General features: G+C 37.7%; 1 protein-coding gene across 2 annotated transcripts in view; it reads left to right on the forward strand.

Annotated features, from left to right (window-relative positions):
- AKT1 (AKT serine/threonine kinase 1) overlaps positions 1 to 19,894 on the forward strand; it is a 113,897-nt gene that overhangs the window by 83,741 nt on the left and 10,262 nt on the right. Inside the window, exons 4-12 of one of the 2 annotated variants that reach the window (XM_070942309.1) lie at positions 208 to 319; positions 895 to 1,042; positions 2,623 to 2,754; positions 5,242 to 5,307; positions 8,178 to 8,246; positions 9,386 to 9,511; positions 12,240 to 12,368; positions 17,154 to 17,368; positions 18,788 to 18,875. In XM_070942309.1, the coding sequence (XP_070798410.1) occupies positions 208 to 319; positions 895 to 1,042; positions 2,623 to 2,754; positions 5,242 to 5,307; positions 8,178 to 8,246; positions 9,386 to 9,511; positions 12,240 to 12,368; positions 17,154 to 17,368; positions 18,788 to 18,875 (1,085 nt within the window). The remainder of the gene's footprint in view (positions 1 to 207; positions 320 to 894; positions 1,043 to 2,622; positions 2,755 to 5,241; positions 5,308 to 8,177; positions 8,247 to 9,385; positions 9,512 to 12,239; positions 12,369 to 17,153; positions 17,369 to 18,787; positions 18,876 to 19,894) is intronic. The other variant, XM_070942317.1, reaches the window with a different exon arrangement.

The following is a 19,894-nucleotide window of genomic DNA, read 5'->3' on the forward strand; positions in this document are numbered from 1 at the left end:
AGGCGAAAGTACTGATGGCTTTCCATATCATAAGGCAGTGTAAGTGAAGTCCTGCTTTAATCCGTTCTGTTAGTCTCTTTCTTGAAGAACTACTTACAGAGATTTCTATGCCTGATTAATCACAACTGTTTGCTGGATAAGAATAAAGACAAATGATTATTTAAACCTGCTTACGTACCATGACTTTCTTCCCTCAATCTGCGCTAGAGTGCCAGTTGATGAAGACAGAGAGACCTAAACCAAACACATTCATCATCAGATGCCTCCAGTGGACCACAGTAATTGAAAGAACATTTCATGTGGAGACTCCAGAGGAGCGGTATGTTTCCTTCAATCTTAAATACAAAAACAACTTGCAAAAGCAGATGTAAATGTTCAGCATTATTAGAGAGCTCCATCTTCTCAAATGCTTCCTTTTTTATTGGTTTGGTGCTATGGGCTTTACAGTCTCATTTGCCATGAAATTCACTTTTATCAGACTGGGTTGGGATGGAATAGAGAACTCTTGTAGAAGGAACTGCTTGCAATTGTGCATCACTAATAAAAGTGTGCGTTGGATGCATACACAACAGAGGCTAGTATTTCTACCTCTCCCAAAAAATAGCCTTCAAGTATGTTGGACTGAAATTTCTGTCACCTCTTGCCAACCAGGTATCCTACTGTCCTATATAATAACCAGAAGAACACATTTAATTCCAGACTAGAATTTAAAATATCTTAGGAAGGAAAATGGTGGTTTCTAACAGTATTCCTATTCCTGTTTTCTAACATTTCAAACACGATTGAAGCCCAATTATTTTTTTTGGAAAGTAAGCTTGGAAGTAAGCTTTGCATTTTCCCCTACTCTTTTCCAAAATCACGCATCACAATGAAATAATGTTTATTTTTTCTTAGGGAAGAATGGACAAAAGCCATCCAAACAGTAGCAGACAGCCTTAAGAAGCAGGAGGAAGAAAACATGGATTTTCGATCTGGTTCGCCCAGTGATAATTCAGGTGCTGAAGAAATGGAAATTTCAATGACAAAACCAAAACACAAAGTAGTAAGTATTATTTCTCAGTCACACACACTCATGTGAATTCCACATGCCTTTTGGTGTCATAAGCTGCCTTTTTCAATATGGTACCTGCCAGTTTCCAAAATCCTCATGTAGTCTCAATGCATCTAAAGACCATCAAATTGGGAGACCACAAAATATCTTTTGTTGCTTTGTGTTCTTCAAGTTATTTTGATTTCAGCATTTACTATCCCTAAGCAATAGCTGTTTTCATTGGGGTTTAGAAACTGCTGCAGGAATGCCTGGGATAACTTTAGATGAGTTTCTTTTTGAAAAGTTAAAGGAGTTAAACTACTGAGGGGTAGTGCCAAGCCCCTGTAGAGGTGAGGGGCAAATTATATAGTTGGATACAGTGCTTTTCTAATAAAATTTTACAACAGGCAGGGAAATATCCAGAAGGCTGGAAATTGGATTATGCTTAACCATTTCTGCATTTTAGACTGTAAGGCAGGTATAGCTTAATATAAATTAAATATAAATTAAAGAACCCCGATGGCACAGTGGTTAGACTATAGTATTTCAATCCTGATTGGCTCAGGGTTGACTCAGCCTTCCATCCTTCCAAGGTCAATAAAATGAGGACTTAAGATAGTTGGAGGCAATATGTTGACTTTTGTAAACTGCTCAAAAACTGCTGTAAAGCACTATGGAGTGGTATATAATTGTAAGTGCTATTGCTATTGTTAACTTGTAATCTGTAGCTTATCCAGGGTACTAAATTTATTTTATTTATTTATTTATTTATTTTATTTTATTTATATGACGCCCTATCTCCATAGGGCTCAGGGCGGCTCACAACAATAAAATATCCAATAAAACGTGTTAAAATACATGTTAACCCCCCCAGTCCTGGTTGAACAACTATGTCTTTAAGTCGCGGTGGAAGGTGCGGAGGTCAGGGGCCAACCAGAGCCCCAGAGGAAGTTGGTTCCAGAGGGTGGGAGCACCCACAGAGAAAGCTCTGCCTCTAGGGGTCGCCAGTCAACACTGTCTAGCCGACGGCACCCTGAATAGGCCCTCCCTGTGAGAACACACCAGGCGATGGGGAGCTGTTGCTGGTTGCAGATGGTCCAACAAATTTGTTGTATTTACTGTAGCAAATAGGAAAGTTTAATTCATTTACTTAGGTCAATGTCTCTCAAACTCAGCAAATTCAGGCTGTATGAACTTCAACTCCCAGAATTCCCCAGCCAGCAGCATTCTGGGAGTCAAAAGTCCACATACCTTAAAATTGCTGAAGTTGACAAACTTTGCCTTAGATAGTGACATACATTGAAACAGTTGTTCAGTCAGATAATACTGGAATACAGTTAGTAAGGTATTTCTTTACATCTCTATATAAATGCCTAGAGTATCTGGGTTCATTCATCTTTTTAAGCCATAATTTATTCAGTTTATTTTTGGTTTTTAGCATATTGTGCAAACTCAGCCACTGTGATTTATCCTTCTTTTGAAAACCCTGGATTCATGTGATAGGAGAACTGGTTGATCTGTCTAAGTTGTCAGTTATTTTCCTTCATTTACTTTTTAATGGGCCTATAACTTTTTAAACCTGTCTTCCACAGACTATGAATGAATTTGAGTATCTTAAGCTCTTGGGAAAAGGTACTTTTGGAAAGGTCATTCTGGTGAAAGAGAAAGCAACTGGACGCTATTATGCCATGAAAATTTTGAAGAAGGAAGTAATTGTTGCAAAGGTAAGGATGTCATGGTTTACCCCTTCCGATTTCTAGAACAGTAGGGATGCTGAATATGTCAGCACTGTTTCCTTTTTTTCAAACTTGAAGTTTTTGAACCTCAAGATGCATTTCATCTCATTTATGAATTAAATTCTCAGAGAATTGAGATCATTCCCCCCCTTAATATGACATCAAGCCATAGATTAGTACTAGCTGTACAAGCCTCAGCTTCTCGTTCTCCTTCTCCCTCATGAATTCCTTCCTTCACAGTTTAATATCAGAGTTAGACCAACTATGTTTTGTGTAATTATATCGGGCAATTAAAAGAATCAGGGAATAACATTGGGATGTGGGAATCTGTTCTGTTCTTTGAAAACATGTTGCAGAACAGAGTGTAACTGAAGTCAGTCAATTGATAAAACTTGAAATTGTCAATTTGAGCAAACTTCATACACAAAATTAAGTCAGTGTAGTTGTTTTGGTTCTGGTTCTAGATGATATCTGCAGTTGTTTGTAACCTATTATTTATGGATTGGCATTATATGTGAGTTAGACAACTATAGTTTGTTCAATCTGAATTGATCTGTGGTTATCAAATCTAATTGAAAACTCAGCCATGGTGCCTAAATCAATAGAGACAGACAGACAAAATTTGATTTATCATAATCTTTTTTTGAAGAAACTTCCTGATGTCAGGGTGTTTCCATAGTTGTTTCATTTTGGCTGAAATTGGCCAATATCACCTGGGTTAAAGATGTGTCCTTAAAATACAAATTAATTATATAATGGTGAATGTGTGCCCTTCCAGGCATTGAATTCCAGCTCCCTTCAATCCTAGCCAGCTGAGTCAATGACAAGGAATGGCAGGAGATGTATGGTATCTTGATTTCAACAAAGAATCTGACAAAGCATAATATACTGACCAGCGAGCTAGTGCAGGCTAAGTGTAAGCTAAATGACGTGACAGTTAAGTGGATACATAGCTATTTCAAACATCATACTACCCGGGGTTCTCATCAGCTGTGCAGCTGAAATATCAAGTGAACTGCACTAATTCAGCCTTCGTCCAGCACTCTTACAGCATTTTATTGATCATTTGGATGAAGAGGGGGAAGGAATCCTTATCTGATTTATGGAATAGCAGCTGATGCTTTAGAAGGCAGAAATAAAATTCAAAGGATCTTACAGAATTGGGCACAAGCTCATAAAATAAAACTTGATAGAAGCAAGATAGAATCTCCATAGACATTTGATAGAAGCAAATGCAAGTTTCCTTACTTAGAAAACAGGAAATAGAGGCAGAAGAACAGAATGCAGGGCATCTGGCTTAGCAATATTAATTTTGAAATATTTGAAATCTGTAGTCGTAGTTGAGTGCAACTGAGTGTGAAACAGCCACAAGATGCGGCTACAAAAAACAAATGAGGTATTAAAGTACATCAACAGAGCTATAGTTTCTAAACAATGGGAAATCATAATTTCACTTTATTCTGTACTGGTCAGTTCCTACCCCTGGAGTATTCTCTCTAGTTCTGGCACCACACTTTAGGGATTCAGACAAACTGGAAAAAAGGTTAAGGGAACAATTATAAAGATGATCAGGATACTAGGAACAGAGTCTAGGAAAGAGAGATTAAAAGGTCTGAATAGTCTGAGATCAGGGCATAAATACTAGTTTTCCATTTTCTGACAAGATGTTGCAGAGTTCATGACCTTCAACACTTCAGAGTGCAAAACATAGAATAATAGTTTTAAGTTACTTAAGGCACTGAGTGGTGGCTCAGTGGCTAAGATGCTGAGTTTGTCGATCAAAAGGTTGGCAGTTCAGCGGTTCAAATCATTAGTGCCGCATAATGGGGTGAGCTCCCATTACTTGTCCCAGCTTCTGCAAATCTAGCAGTTCGAAAGCACGTAAAAAATGCAAGTAGAAAAATAGGGACCAGCTTTGGTGGGAAGGTAACAGTATTCCGTGCACCTTCAGCATTTAGTCATGCCGGCCACATAACCACGGAAACTTCTTCACTGGGTCTTCGTCTTAGAAATGGAGATGAGCACTGCTCCCTAGAATCGGGGACGACTAGCACATATGTGCGAGGGGAACTTTTACCTTTACCTTGGCACAAAAAATGTATTCTGACAGTAGCAGTAACCTTCAGCAGTGGTGCCAGTTATTCTGAGAGTGATTGAGTCTCCTTCCCTGGATGTATTCACATGGAGGATAGAGAGCCATCTGGCAGAGATGCTTGAATTTGGGTTTCTGAGCTGAGCAGAAGATTGGACTCCGGGGCCTAAATGGCCCTTTCCAAATTGATGATTTTCCGAGATGCAGTCTGGAAAGATTCCACATTTTTCTTACCTGTATTATATAAAGTGGCTTTTAAATGCTCTGCTTCGTTTTCTAGGATATTTAGAAAGGCTGTTTTATTTATTCTTCTGTCAAAAGTAGTTTTTAATAAGTAAAATTGAATTGTCACATAATTCTTTACTATTTGGGTTGTCCTGCAGGATGAAGTGGCACATACTCTGACAGAAAACCGGGTTTTGCAGAATTCTAGGCATCCATTTTTAACAGTAAGCATTCTTTCTGTAATTTTCTTAAAGTCTCTTATGAAAGAGAAAAGATGGTTGCCTCTGTGTTTGTTCTCACTAACAAAAGCAGATTTCAGAGGCATATATTTCTCCAAATTGGATGGAATATATGATAAGCAACCTAATCCAGTTTATGCAGTACAATTTAGAGTCAATTTGCAAGCAAATAGTGCTTTATTATGCCAATTGTTAGGGAAAGAACTTCACTCGACGTGCATGCACAGACACAGGTGCGTGCACACACCATTTTTTTTTCCATCCAAAGAGGTACAGATTGAGACTTGGTAGTTCTAGAACCTGGAAAATGTTAGATAAAGTAATTAGTGCCTGCTCATCATGATGATTGAATAGTATTTCTAGTATCGGAGACAATTTGTTTTTACTACAGCCTTGAAATTAAGCTTATAAAATGTGTAACTTGGCAAAACTTTAGAACATAACATAAGCAGTGCCCTGGTGGGTTGGACCTGTGATCCATCAAGTCCAGCATTCTCACAGTGGCAAACCAACTGCACAAGGACGCCCATATTTCTCCCAGCAGATGGCCTTCAGAGGGAGGCAACCAGCCATCAAGTCTAATAGCTATTGGTCCCTATGACTTCCGTGAATTAGTCCAACCCTTTTTGAATCCAAACAAGTTGGTAGGCAACATCATATCTTGTAATCTTCATACTCTTCCAGGCATGCAGTTCCTTACGCACACATTTGCTTTCCAGCCTTCTGCGGAAAATAGCAGGATGCTCACAATCAACCCAAATACCATGTAAGCGATTTTTCAGAGATACCAAAATTTGTCTAGTGTTATTTATTTAGAAAACACTTCTAGTAGGGTATTCTAAAACATGCTTGTTTTTTAAAATCCAGTTTTGATTGAGGCTAGTCTACTTTGAAAACAATCATCTTCTGCCTATCCTTTTTCATTTCAAAAGTCCTTAATTACTCACTGGTCTCTTTAGGTCTGAAAGCCAATCTTGTAGTTGTGCTTGATCACCTGGCAAATATTGTTGCAGAACTCATCCTAGTTATAGGGAAAGGTCACCTTTCTTGTCTTCCCAGCTCACTCAGACTCTTTTGCCATCCAGTGTATGCACTAGTGCAATGCACTGCTTATAGGGCTGTCCTTGAAGACTACGCAGAACCTTCAGCTGGTTCAGCATATGGTAACCCAGGTTGCTCAGCTGCTTGGAAGGTCAGTCATGTAATCATACCTCCCTCTTGTGAAACATGTGGCCCTAGACATTTGGATCACCTCCTCCTTAGTTTTCTTCCAAAAACCAGTGAAAACATGATTCTTCAAGAGAGCGTTTGAATCTAAAAAGTTTGTTATTACTCCTGCACATCAGATTAACACATATATTTGTCTTAGTTTGGTTTGAATCTTGTGTTCTGTTACTTCAGCACGTCACTCAGAGCAAATAGGAATTGAGAAGCAGAGAAAGCAAAGTAAATAAATAAGTGAAAAGTTTGGATAAGCGGTACTTTTGACTTCTTTAACTTTTGTAACATAAAGTCATTTTATCATTCTTTCATTAAGAGAACCAGGTGATTCATGATCAGCTAATGGATCTTCAGCAGGACTTGCCAGAGCTTGGGGGGGGGGAGTTCTTGTTCTGGATCCAGAAAATGGTGACTTATACAATCCATTATTATTTATGGATATGTTTATTTTTATCTAAGGCCAACGTTGTGACTCCTTCTCTGGCTCTGAAACCCCAGCTGTAACTTCTGGGCTGCAGCCCAAGCAAAACGAAATAGAGAGCATGTCAAACCAAGCTGGCACTCCTTGCGCTGCAAAAATCTTCATGATGAGTGGAGGCATCACCACTTGGGGGCTTCCCATTCAGAAGCAATGCATTTCTGGTTGCTGGGAGCAAAACATTAGTGAAAGGGAAATCACTTGCTAGATGGAGCTTTAGATCAGATATAGTAGAGCTCTTTCATTTGTTTATTTATTTGCTCAATTTATATAACCCCCAGTCTCACACACATAACTCTGAGCGACTCACTGCTCATAGAAAAGTACAAAAAATTCAGAATCATACAACAAAAATAATTAAAAGCACATTCATATTAATTAAAAAATCAATAACTTTTATATAAATGTGAATAAATAAATAATAAAAATTATAGTTAGGATGTCTTCTTGGTGCACAATTTTGGAAACAGAATTGGGCATAATCTTCAGTATTGGCTGTCTCTGTGAAATACTCCAGCATCTTTCTTGTATCTATCTTCTCTTCACTTCTCGAGCTTAGCTGAATGTCGTTACTGAATTGTAAGAAATGTCCAAGCTAAATAAAGTAATGTCTACTTTATTTTGTTTTTCATTCATTATACACTTTACTTTTATTACAATTGCTACCATCATTCCATTATTCAATAACATGCATGTAACAATCATCAGAGGGAAAAATTAAATTAGGGAGAATATTGAACATTATTGAATATTGTTAAAGTTGTTTCATTCCAATATAAACAACACTCCTCGTTGACACTGTTCTTCTTGCATTGCAAACTCTTCCACAAATTTTGCTATCTCAGTTTGGCATTGTATTGCACTGTATTGCTCAGTACAGTCTAAAAGACCGTGCCGTAGAGAAATATGTATAAAAAGCAAGAGAAAAGAAAGAGGAAATTTGCAATTAAAACAAGAATATTCATAGTGCATACTAAAAGTGTTCACTTTAGAAAGGGGCAGGGGTTCATTCAGTAGAGAGGGATTCATCATTTCCTGTTACAGCAGATGCGATTTGTGAAGTTTCAGGGCACAGGTCCAACTCCAGTAATCTCTTGGTTAGTTATAAAGCATAACAGATGATGTAAAATTAAGATTTTTGTCTACTTTTTTATAGGCATTGAAATATTCCTTTCAGACGCATGACCGTTTGTGTTTTGTTATGGAATATGCTAATGGAGGGGAGGTAAGGATCATGTTCCTCAAAATCAAATGCTGTTAAGTGATGTCATTTTAATGGTTGGAAAACCTCTCAGTTTGTCTATTAACTTTTTTAAAAAAAACTTGCAAAGATCAGGCCTTTGATTAATGATAGAGCAGAAGCTTTGTATGTATAAGGAGGCAGTTCTGCTCCTTGGCATTTCTGTCTTAAATTTATTTATTTATATCCCGCCTTTATTATTTTGACAAATAACTCAGGGTGTTGTTGAACATATCTAGCACTCATTTTTCTTCCTACTTTCTGGAAGTGGTTGGGCTCAAAGAGGGTGACTGGCCCAAAGTCACTCTTGACGGCTTTCATGCCTAATGCAGGATTAGAACTCACAGTCTCCCAGTTTCTAGCTAGGGGCCTTAACCACTGGACTAAACAGACTCTATTATAGGGGTGAAATGTAAAATTTGTTACTACCGGTTCTGTGGGCGTGGCTTGGTGGGGGGAGGGTAATGTGACTGGGTGGGCGTGGCCAACTTTTTTTTTTTTTTTTTTAACTTTTCAAAGCATTTTTTCTAGTGCTTTGAAAAGCCTTTCTGCTGATCAGGGAACTCAGCTGGGATCGTCAGAGAGGCTCTTTAAAAAATGCCTTTCTGCCGATCGGGGAACTCAGCTGGGATCGTCAGAGACTTTTCAAAACATTTTTTTACCACCTCTTTGGCCAAGAGGTTGCAGAAAAAAATGCTTTGAAAAGCCTCTGATTATCCCAGCTGATCATCAGAGGCTTTTTTTTTTTAACTTTTAAAAGCATTTTTTCATCGGAAGAGGTTATAGAAAAAATGCTTTTAAAAGTAAAAAAAAAAAAGCCTCTGATGATCGTGCGGCTCAGCTGTGCATGGTGGCGGGGGGGCGCAGGGATTTTTGCTACCAGTTCTCCGAACCACCCGCCGCCATTGCTACCAGATCGGGCGATCCAGTCTGAACTGGGAGCATTTCACCCCTGCTCTATTATAGCACATAGAACACTTAACAAACACAAGACTTAACAAAACCAGAAGGAAATGTGCCAAGTGGAAACATGAAATAAGCAATGCATGTTAATTATTTTCACTGACTTCCCTTTATAGACATTGCATAAATTACTTTTCATATGTAATTATTTGTCTTTCCAGCTATTTTTCCATCTATCACGAGAACGCGTTTTTTCTGAAGATCGTGCCCGGTTTTATGGAGCTGAAATTGTATCGGCGTTGGACTACCTACATTCAGAGAAAAATGTGGTATATAGAGACTTAAAGGTATGTAGATTGGAGGTGGAGCAGTGCTAAATCTGTGAAAAAATACTAGTTTGATCAATGATTCCCCGTCTCTGACAGCGCTCCTCTCCTCACATGTCAAAAATCCCATTCAGTTGTAGAAATACCTCTTTAGTATGTTCTTTTTCAGTTTGCATTGAAAACCAATACAAAATCAACATTTAAATACATTTGCAGAATACAGCATAACAGAGCTGGAACGGATCTTGGAGGTCTTCATTTGTACAATACAGTCTCAGTACAAAACATCAACATTTTAAAGAAGCTAAACTGAAAATCATCTTCAGAATAAAAAAAATCAAAGCGCTCTGAACTTTTAAATTTGGCCTCATCAGTTGATTGTATTGGATGACTCATTGATCACATTTCTAATATCGCTTGCGGCTCCTCTCCTATTATAAAGTGCTGTTCTATATTAAGCCTAATAAATTCAGGTAAAAACTGATAGAAGGAGCATTTCTCTATTCAAAACTCTGAAGAGCTGTGGCCAGTCTGAATAGGCAGCCATGGTTAAAGGTAAAGACTCCTTTGAGTTGAGCCTGGTGCCTGAGGGTTAAATGAAGGCATTGATAAAAGGTTTTGTTGATAGTACAGAGATAATTGGCCATTGGCTTCTCCTAGAATTTTTTTCTTTAATTTCCCAATCTAGTCTGCAGCTCAAGAATTCCCTGGAGATCTCCCATCCCAATACTAACCAGGTCCTCTTTAGCCTCTGAGTTATGTTAAGGTTGATCAAGTGTTGCTATCTATTGAAACTCTGCTAGGATATATTGTCAGTTTTTTAATCCTTATAGAGCTCAGCATAACCATCATGTTCTGCATGTTGGTCAGTTACAGAGCACTTACACTTTTAAACAATGTATTAAATTGGACTGGAATGGAACGTAAAGGAAACTGAAGTAAGTGAAAGTGATTGGATGGACCAGTAATCCCAGTCTGAGTGCTTAGCTACCATTTGGTTACTTTTGTGAATAAGAAAAATAGCTGTTCTGAACCAACAGAAGTTAATTAACAGAATATTATAGAAGAAATTGCCCCAATTAGTAGTAAAACTTCACTTAAGTAAGCTGAAGAGGTTTGATGGCCTGTACTTTTGAGGTCTTTAAACTTTTCATGGTTATAGAGTACATTGTAATAATATTGAGTTTGAATATTCATCTAGCCCTGATTTTCCATTTTTTATATAGATGGCTCAGATTTTTGCAGCAATATGAAAGTCCTATTCATATGTTCCCAGCTAATGAGATCATATTAATTTTAAGAAAATATCCCCTACTCTATTATAAAGCAAATTTTATCATGTTTAAGTGATATCAAAGTAAAATGTGTAATTTAACTAAATACTTTTAAATTATTTTAATTGGGTCTTAAGTGTTTACAGTATTTTTATTTGTTATTTATACATGTTTATTGTCTCTTATATACCACCAAAGATTTACACTTTTTGGCAGTTTGTTTAATGTTTTATTATGCTAGCTATTGAATTGTTAAAATTATAAGTTCTTTTATAAAAAAAAGACAGTATAGAAGTAATGTATATAAAAAGTCAAACTAGCATGCATTATCTTTCAAAAAATAAGTCCTCCATATTTGAAAGGAAGAAGGAATCCTCTTCTAATTGTATGCAATATATGGTAACATATATAATCATCATTATTACTTACTAAATTTTGGTGCTGCCTGACTCCCAGTGACGCTGGACAGTTAGAATTAGGGTAGTTATATTCTCCTAAAGATATTTTTTTTCCATGACTGTTTCCCAATGGATCAATACTTTATAAAACACTATTTCCCAGAATATATGCCTGGGTTGCTATATACAAAATATAGGTGAGACAATGGAAATTATTTGACATTTCATTCCTCTCCCACTCCCCACATGTACAGAATGATATAATTGAAATACTTGTCCCTCTATGTTATTTCCCTTATCATTCTCCCTGTTTTCCACATCTTAAATAACTACTATTTGCATGAGGATTTGTTTATTCTGGGAGAAAAAATATATAGCAAAGGGTTACTCTCCAATCTCCATTATTCATCATGCTGAAAGAAATAATCCAGTCCTGATTCTCTGTTTCAGCAGCTTTGAAGCAGGGGATGTAAGCATGGATAGCCGATGCCTTGGGTAATTAGTCCTCTATAGTATAATTCAGAAAATTCTCCATCCATTCTTAATTTCTTGACAGACTTCTACACTATTCTTCTAATCTCCAAATCCCATATCTGCAACATTTATTTATTTACTTAAAACATTTACATATTTGCCCATTTTATAAAAAGCATAAAGCCATCTGGGTGACCTTGGGCCAGTCACACACACTCAGCCCTAGGAAGCAGTCAATAGCAACAACTTCTGAATTCTTGCCAAGAAAACTTCAGGGACTTGTCCAGGCAGTCATCAGGAGTCAACCCCAACTCAAGGCTCATGCAAAAACAACAACAACAACAACACACACACACGGCATATTAGACTGATAAGTGATAGTCATATTTATTGATTTTGGTTTAATACAGAAGGCTGCTCAGAATCATTGGAAATGGAGGAACATAAGTGTTACAGTAATAAACACTTAAAGTGTAAGTGTAAGATTTGTAGCAGTTCTTTCAAAAAACATCATTTTAGGATACTTCTACAAACATATTAAAGATTCTTTTACAAATATGTTGAAGATTTTCGTGTCTAACTTTTTATATGTTTTTATTTAAGTTGGAAAACTTGATGCTGGATAAAGATGGACACATAAAAATAACAGACTTTGGGTTATGTAAAGAAGGGATCAAGGATGGAGCAACAATGAAGACTTTCTGTGGCACACCAGAATACCTTGCCCCAGAGGTACCTTTCATATTATATTCATATTATCACAAGAGATTTTCCTTCGTCAAAAATAGATGCTAAGATATTTCCCAAAATATTACTGTATAAAAGTCAACTGTGAGTGTTCATTAATTCTATGTTGCCTTGACACTAGAGGCTGGAGTTAACTCTGCTAAAGTATCTCTTTTATTGAAAGCCACTTCACTTTTCTGGATGGGAGAGAACAAGCTGAACTTGAACCCAAGCAAGAGGTCTCTGTCTGCTCCAAAATTATCTCTAGATGGAAAGCTACTATCCCTGAAGGAGCAGGTCCATGACTAAGGGTCCTCATGGATATGCAGTTTCTGCTCAATAGTAAGGAGATGCCATGGCCTATGACCTTGGCCTAGCCTTGGCTGGTGTGCCAGTTGCAGTGCTATCAGGAGAGGAAAAAAACTTGCAGTACCTCATGTTGAACTGTAACATGGGGGTGTTTTTCAGAACTGCTTAGAAGCTTCTGAACCGGTGGTCCAGAATACAGTGGTCCATGAGCTCACTAACACCTGGTGTTGGATCACGTTACACCTGCACTGGTCACCAAGAAGCTTCTGGGTGCAATGTAAAATGTTGGTTTTAACTATAAAGCCCTCAGTAGCTTGGCATCAGGTTCCTGTCAGAATTGCATTCTCTAATAAAATTGGCACTTCCATGATCTTTTAATGAGAAGGAGTTTATGGTTCCCACTCCCAAGAGCTGAAAGTCAGGAGGCTTTGCCCCTCAGTAATAGTACCAGCCCCTTGGAACAGCTTCCATTTGAAATTTGATTGGCTCTCTTCCTGTGCACCTTCTGCAACCAACTTATCTTTAAATTTTTATATATGTTTATGTGAATTGCTGAGAGTTAATTGGGTTATAGTGTGATGTAATTGTAATAAATTAATCACTTTGAAATGCACAAAAAACAGATTTTGCTTTTCATACACTGTGTCTTTAGTTAGGGTTTCTCATAAAAAAGAAGAATAGCCATTTACTTGCATCTGAGAAAATACAAAGTTGGGGAGTGGGATAAAAGCAGAGAAAGCATCCTTTCTCTGATTATCTTGGGTTGCCTTAATGAGCATAATGTGATGTGTCTCAGTCTTAATCTGATTTGAAATTTGTTACCTAGGCATGTAAATATAAAGCTCAATGGAAGCTATTGAGAATTCAGTTTGGCTTTTCTGAATTTGCATTGCCCAAATCTTGTGAACTAGTAGAGGAATTTTGGTTTAGCTATTAAGGTGCTATTCTAGAAACCAGGAGACTGTGAGCTCTAAACCCACTTCAGGCATGGAAGCCAGTTGTGTGACTTCAGACAGTCTCTCAGTCCTATCCACTTCACAGAGTTGTTGTTGTGGAGAAAATAGAATACAGGAGTATTAGGTATGTTTGCCATTCTTGAGTTGAATGAATGAATGAGAATATATAGGTTTATAATTGCAGCAGGATCAAATGGTGAAAATGCCATATTAATGGCCTTCAAAGAATTCATCTAATCTACTGTTTCTGCACTTAAGTAACATTAAGATGTATGGACTGCAACTCCTACAATTCCGCAGGTGGAATGCTCCGAAAGCTTGAAGTCCACACATCTTAAAGTTGCAGAAGTGGAGAAACTCTGGTCTAGTCTACTTTCAGTAATTTCCAGGAGTCAGATTAGTCTTTTTTTAGACTCATAGACCATCACAAGAGTCAGGGGTGACACAAAGGTATAAGAACAATAAAAACCATCAACTCCCTAGCAGTTGTCAATATATATTATAGCAATAAATTACATCAGCAAAAATTAATTTTCCATCATGAGTTCAAACCAAGTGTTTTCTCCTTGTGACTAATGACTCCAGAAGTTATGAGAATATACACACCATGTGGTGTATATATTAAGCAAGCTGTATAGTCTAACCCAAATTATTTATGTAGTACATTTTTATCCCATCCTTCTTCCCAGGGAAACATGACATTGTACGTGACTTTCTTCTGTACTCATTTGGTCCTCACAGTAACCCTGCATATAAGATTGAGATGGTTTCTAGGTTTCTCTTGGGGAAGTTGGTCTCTCCAAATCCAGTTAACATTTTCCTCTAGCCCTTGTCTTCCATAGTCCCCACAACTGTCTGTGTTGAGTAAGGGTGACAAGAATTACAGACTAGCATATCTGGGAAAAAAAATAGTTTCAAAGAAAAGCTACTCTATTTCAATCCATAGGTTCCCCCATGACTTTGCAAGATGGAACTAATAATATGGCCTGTTTACATGAATGTAGAAACAGTTACCTGGATAATATGGGGAGCATGTTTGAATTTTCAAAGAATACTAAATAACTTGGGTTTGGGAACAATATCTCATTTGGGGAGAGGGCATGTTTAACTTCTGTTATCCTTTAGATATCATGTCAGTGAGTTGGCTTTCAAATCAGCCGATGAACATGTACTAGCAAATGTCCCACATCAATGAAGTCACTTAACCTTTTTTAAAAAGTGGAAAGTGAGGCTTGCCTTGTTGTCATCTGTTTGTAATTGGAATCTGGCCTTCAAACTTGTTTGTACAGTTGCTGCATAGTTGTTTTAAGGTCATGCTGGAATTTGGTACATTGAAGGCTGCGGCTGTACCACGTCAGCTTTGATGTGTTAGATGTATTGGTCACCAAGGTGTTTACAGCTGTTGTGCCTTCTCTTGTAAATTCCAACCATGCAGCTGTTCAGCATTGTTGGCTCCCAACTTGACCAGTCAGTTATTTTAAGTAAAATGACCTTTTTTTGTCTTATCCTTATTTATTCCCAAATTCAATTAAAAAACATGCAAGGGCATTAATATTCCTACTACCATATGTAGATTTTTCCCCCTTTTCATTTGTGTTCCAAACACTGACAAGCTTAAAATAGCATCTTGATGTAGAACATGCTTTTGTTGGTACTTATGAGAACTCTTGTAGGCTGATGATAGTCTTCCAGGCTAACTACTTGAATCCACTGCAAGGGAGCATAATTCAGAGAAGATCTGGCTTTCCATATTGAAGACATTTACCATCTTTATTTAAAAAAAAAAAACCATCAATACAATTAAAAAAAAACCCACTAAAACCTCCACTTAGGAGACTCAAGAAAATAGTTCTTCATGTTCAAATCTCCTTTACTTGGCAGGATCCAGATGTATTAAACATACAGCCAGTAAGAAGTTTAAAACATACAGTTGAGGATTGTATTTGGGGCTGCTCTTGGTCATTGAAGCATTCATTCCTCTAGAAGCAGTACTAGGCTACAGTATAAATGAGAGTGCAGATACTATAAGATGTCTTCTATGTGTCTTCATAATGTCTTTTATAGAACCAGTGCAGGAAATTCACTTTTAATAAAACTGCATTCCCTTGCGATGGATCCCACTATCAATGTATGAAAGGGTTTCTTCCCCTCTGGCTACTGTTGCTGATCATTGAGATAAATTATATAGCTGTTTGCTTAGTGTTTAGGATAATTTATTTTGATGGATGTGTGCCTTTTTAACAAACTCTTCAATGTTTGCATTTTTAAAAAAAACTGAGGAAGAACATCTCTTGTTTCAAAAATGATCCCAGAAAATCATGTAGACCATCCCAGGAATATTTGGGAGAAATGCGATTTTGTAAACACCTGTTAAATGGCCTTGTAAAATGCATTGAATCTTGTTTTTAAAAAAAAAACTGGGAGGGAGGAGTAAGCAGCCAAAAAAAAAAAAGGCAATATAGTACCGTGTCTCCTGCACTAGCAAAATCCAGCCCTGATTTGAATTCTGTCCAGGGAGATGAAATGTCCTCCCGGGGAAGAGTGCAACTGGTTGAGCAGGGGTCAACTGGCATGCTGCACAACCCCACATGAGGAGCGTGACACCCCTCCTCCCTGTTCCCGGATTGCTCATAGAGGCTGATGAGCCTGGCTCCTGGAATCCTAGCAGATGAAGCAGCTGTGTTGGGCTTCTACATATATGGGGCAGCTGCAGAGCCAGCTGTCGCTTGGTGTGAATCATACAGCAGAAGATGCTGTAAATAGACCTGCGTGGGGTAATCCAATACCTGGCAGCCTTTGGTTTTTCACTGCAGGCCATCTTCTAGGTTCCAATTTTTTTTTCCCCAAAGCAAAGTAGCAAACAGTTAGCAGGCACTAATAAGTAGAGAACAAACTTCCAAGATGTTCTATCCCTGCTCTCGATGCTTTCAGTGTCTTATGTTTGAGATCTTCATTACGACCATGTTGTTTGAGTTGTACTGCTTATGTTGTTAAGTATGAATGTATCTTTGCAAGTTAGGCAGCAGCCAACAAACAGTTAGAAACTGAACAGAAGTTGCAGAAGTCCAATTTGTATTGTGCCTGGGCAGCAGAAATTGTAGGAGATGGAAGTTCAACAACTTTTCATTGAGGGCGTGTGTGTGTCACAGATTTTTAACCCTTGAAATAACAAGTCTGTTGCAAAGGTCTTACAACAGACTCTCCCCAATTTGGTACCTCCAAATTACAATATCCATCATGGATAACCAGCACAATCAGTGTTGTTTTCTGGAAATGATGTGCAGTCCAGACTTGTGAAGGACATTTCCTTAAAGAGGAAGGAAGGTCGCTTTCCAGGAGGCTATGGCATCTTAGACAATATAACTGGCTAAGGACGATGTGAGATGTACTTACTGCATCGTGCCTGAAGATGGCCATTCAGTAGGATTTCCTTTTAAGTTGCCAACTTGTTAGAGGGAACAATTCCATTTTACTTTGTTTTGTGAAAAGCTTGCCATTGATCTAGAATTCTTGCCATTGTCTACAGGTGCTGGAGGATAATGACTATGGCCGTGCAGTGGATTGGTGGGGCTTAGGAGTTGTCATGTATGAAATGATGTGTGGACGTCTTCCCTTCTATAATCAGGACCACGAGAAACTCTTTGAGCTCATCCTAATGGAAGAGATTAGGTTTCCACGTACGTTGTCACCCGAAGCAAAGTCTCTTCTGTCAGGTTTGCTGAAGAAGGATCCAAAGCAAAGGTGAAGGTTTAATGCATTTGACCTGAATGCTTCCCAGATTCTTGAATGACCAGTCAGGTGTCTTCTGTATGTTTTGCATTATTCCATTCATTGTGATTTTGATTTCTCAGTATATCTAAGTCTGTTATGTGTGTTCTTTGTTATTGTTTAGCTGTTTTATGTCCCCTGATAAAGTTCCAAACATATAGTCTACACACCCACCCACACTCACACACACACACACACACACACACACACACACACACACACAGGGCACTAGGTCATCCCTTAAGAAAAAGGTAGTGCAATTTGATGTGGCTAGAATAAACATTAAATTTTAGGGTGACCATATTTATTTTTACCCCAATGTTGGATGGTCCCGTGAACATCTTAAGAAGAGCATATATCATAAATAGAAAAATAATTATAGTGGCAAGCAAGCTTTAGGAATAAAACTTACATAAACAAAATGACTATGGGTAGGCAAAACAGCAGCAGGAGCAGAAGTGACTTCTGACTTTCTTCCAATTTCCCCATTGACTTTGCTGTGGAAGCTGACAGGGAGCATCAGAAATCATGATCACCTGACCACAGGGACACTGCAGTGGCCATAACTTTACAAATAAAACTGGCCTGAATATGGTGGAAATTTCAGTTTTATAGGAATAAGATTTTTACGCATCCTTTAGCAGATTTTAGATACTGTAATTCAGAAAGTGTTGCAGTATAATGCAGTGTTTGGGCTAACTTGTGGGTGCAAATAGGTAAACACCATGAGAGTTTTAGTAGTGTATCAATAGATGCATAGATATTTGAGAAACTCTATTGTATTGTATTGGGGAAATAGAAACTCTTAGAGCAAATGAAGATTCTTTTTCCCATAAGATCACTACATGTTTCATTTCAAGTACAGTGTTTGCTTTTGTTTCAGTGCTGTTTCTTAATTATGTTTGGGACATAGCTGCCTTCTAAAGAAACAATTATTGTGAATACTCTTCACTATCCCTGGAGAATAAACAGTAAAGTATGTCTCAGGTCTCGCTCCTTGATATAGAACAAAATCTTCTGTATCTTGAGGGGTGATCGTAGGCCACAGTGAGCAGGGCAGCAAGGCAGTGATGTGGGAAGAGTGGTTTTTTCAAAAGCTTGATCATCTGTGGGTAGCTGTGTTTGAGTGTTTTGGTCAAGTTTACATGACTTTATTGTGATTTGCTTTAAATTTTAGTAGCATATGTTCAACACTTCCAGGAAGGTCCTAAAAATTTTTTTTAAAAAAAAAGGCTTGTTAGAACTTGCATTTCTTCATTAATTCTTAGCAAAGTTGTACTTTTATTGTGAATGAAAATACGCCATTAGAAACACTTCAGAGCAAATGAATTTAAAATAAATGCACCGTATTAATGTTGGTGATTTCCCTCCCCCTTCCCCACCCCGCAACAGGTTAGGTGGTGGACCAGATGATGCAAAGGAGATTATGCAGCACAAATTTTTTTCTGGCATTGTTTGGCAAGATGTGTATGAAAAAAAGGTATTTACAGTTTTTAAGATGGGATTTTTTAGATTGTGTTAAAGACTTTAAAATTCTGTGTCAGCTAGCATGCTGCAGTTTGAGAAAATGGGTCTCCTCTCATTCCTAATTTTCCCCCCACCATTTTAAAAAAAATTATCTTACACATAAAACCTAAACTTTTTGTTGCATCTTGAAATTTTATATACCTAAAGTGACATAGTGCAGATTAGGTAATCTTAGATATGATCCAAAGTACAGATATGTACTTTGTATATCTGTACATAATGCAGAGTTGATTGATTATAAGTGGATATTATGTCACTTCAATTAACAAAAAGAATTTAAGCAGCTTACAAAACTATCCAAAACAGTCATTTTCCTTCTGTGCTTCATTCAGCCATTCTTCTATTGCAGTCTTTTTTTTTTTAATTTTCCTGAATGCAGCTCAGTTTGCACAAGGTTCCCATCAAGAAGCTAGAATTGCAAGGTCCCAACCTGTCCCCCATATTTGCAAATGTTGCATTGCAAAAGTTGTTCTGTCCCAGATGTCCAGGCTTCTTTTCTCTTTCTGCACAACTAATATCCTTCCTAAAGTAGCTCTCTGCTCCCCCTTAGTGGCACAGCACATAAATGATCCTAACTACTGCATTGAACTGCACCAACTTTTTGCTGATTGAGATGGATTTTTTGGCTCAGGCTTTGATGCAGGGCCCTTGAAGCTGATTTTTTCATTAATCTTTTATTGAATGTTGAGGTCAGCATGAACACTTCCAAGCATATTGTCATTCGGGTTAATTAAAAGAGCCTAATACATTAAGATGAAAAAGATGTTTGTAGTTAAATTTACCAGTACTTGGCAACGTGCTTCCACTTTTCTCCTTTTAAGTTCATAAGCTTGCTCTGAGGTTCACTTTCGTTTCTCCATTATTGCCTCCATTCTGGCAGTGGAACTTAAAAGAGAAAAATGAAGAAGAGAAAAGAGCCAGCCATGCTCTCTGATTAGCATGCATTTCAGTTAATGCCCCAAGACATCTTTG

Source organism: Pituophis catenifer, unplaced genomic scaffold, assembly GCF_029215685.1.
Source record: "Pituophis catenifer annectens isolate HBS135680 unplaced genomic scaffold, rPitCat1.0.hap2 SCAF_1, whole genome shotgun sequence".
NCBI classification, from domain to species: Eukaryota; Metazoa; Chordata; class Lepidosauria; order Squamata; family Colubridae; genus Pituophis; species Pituophis catenifer.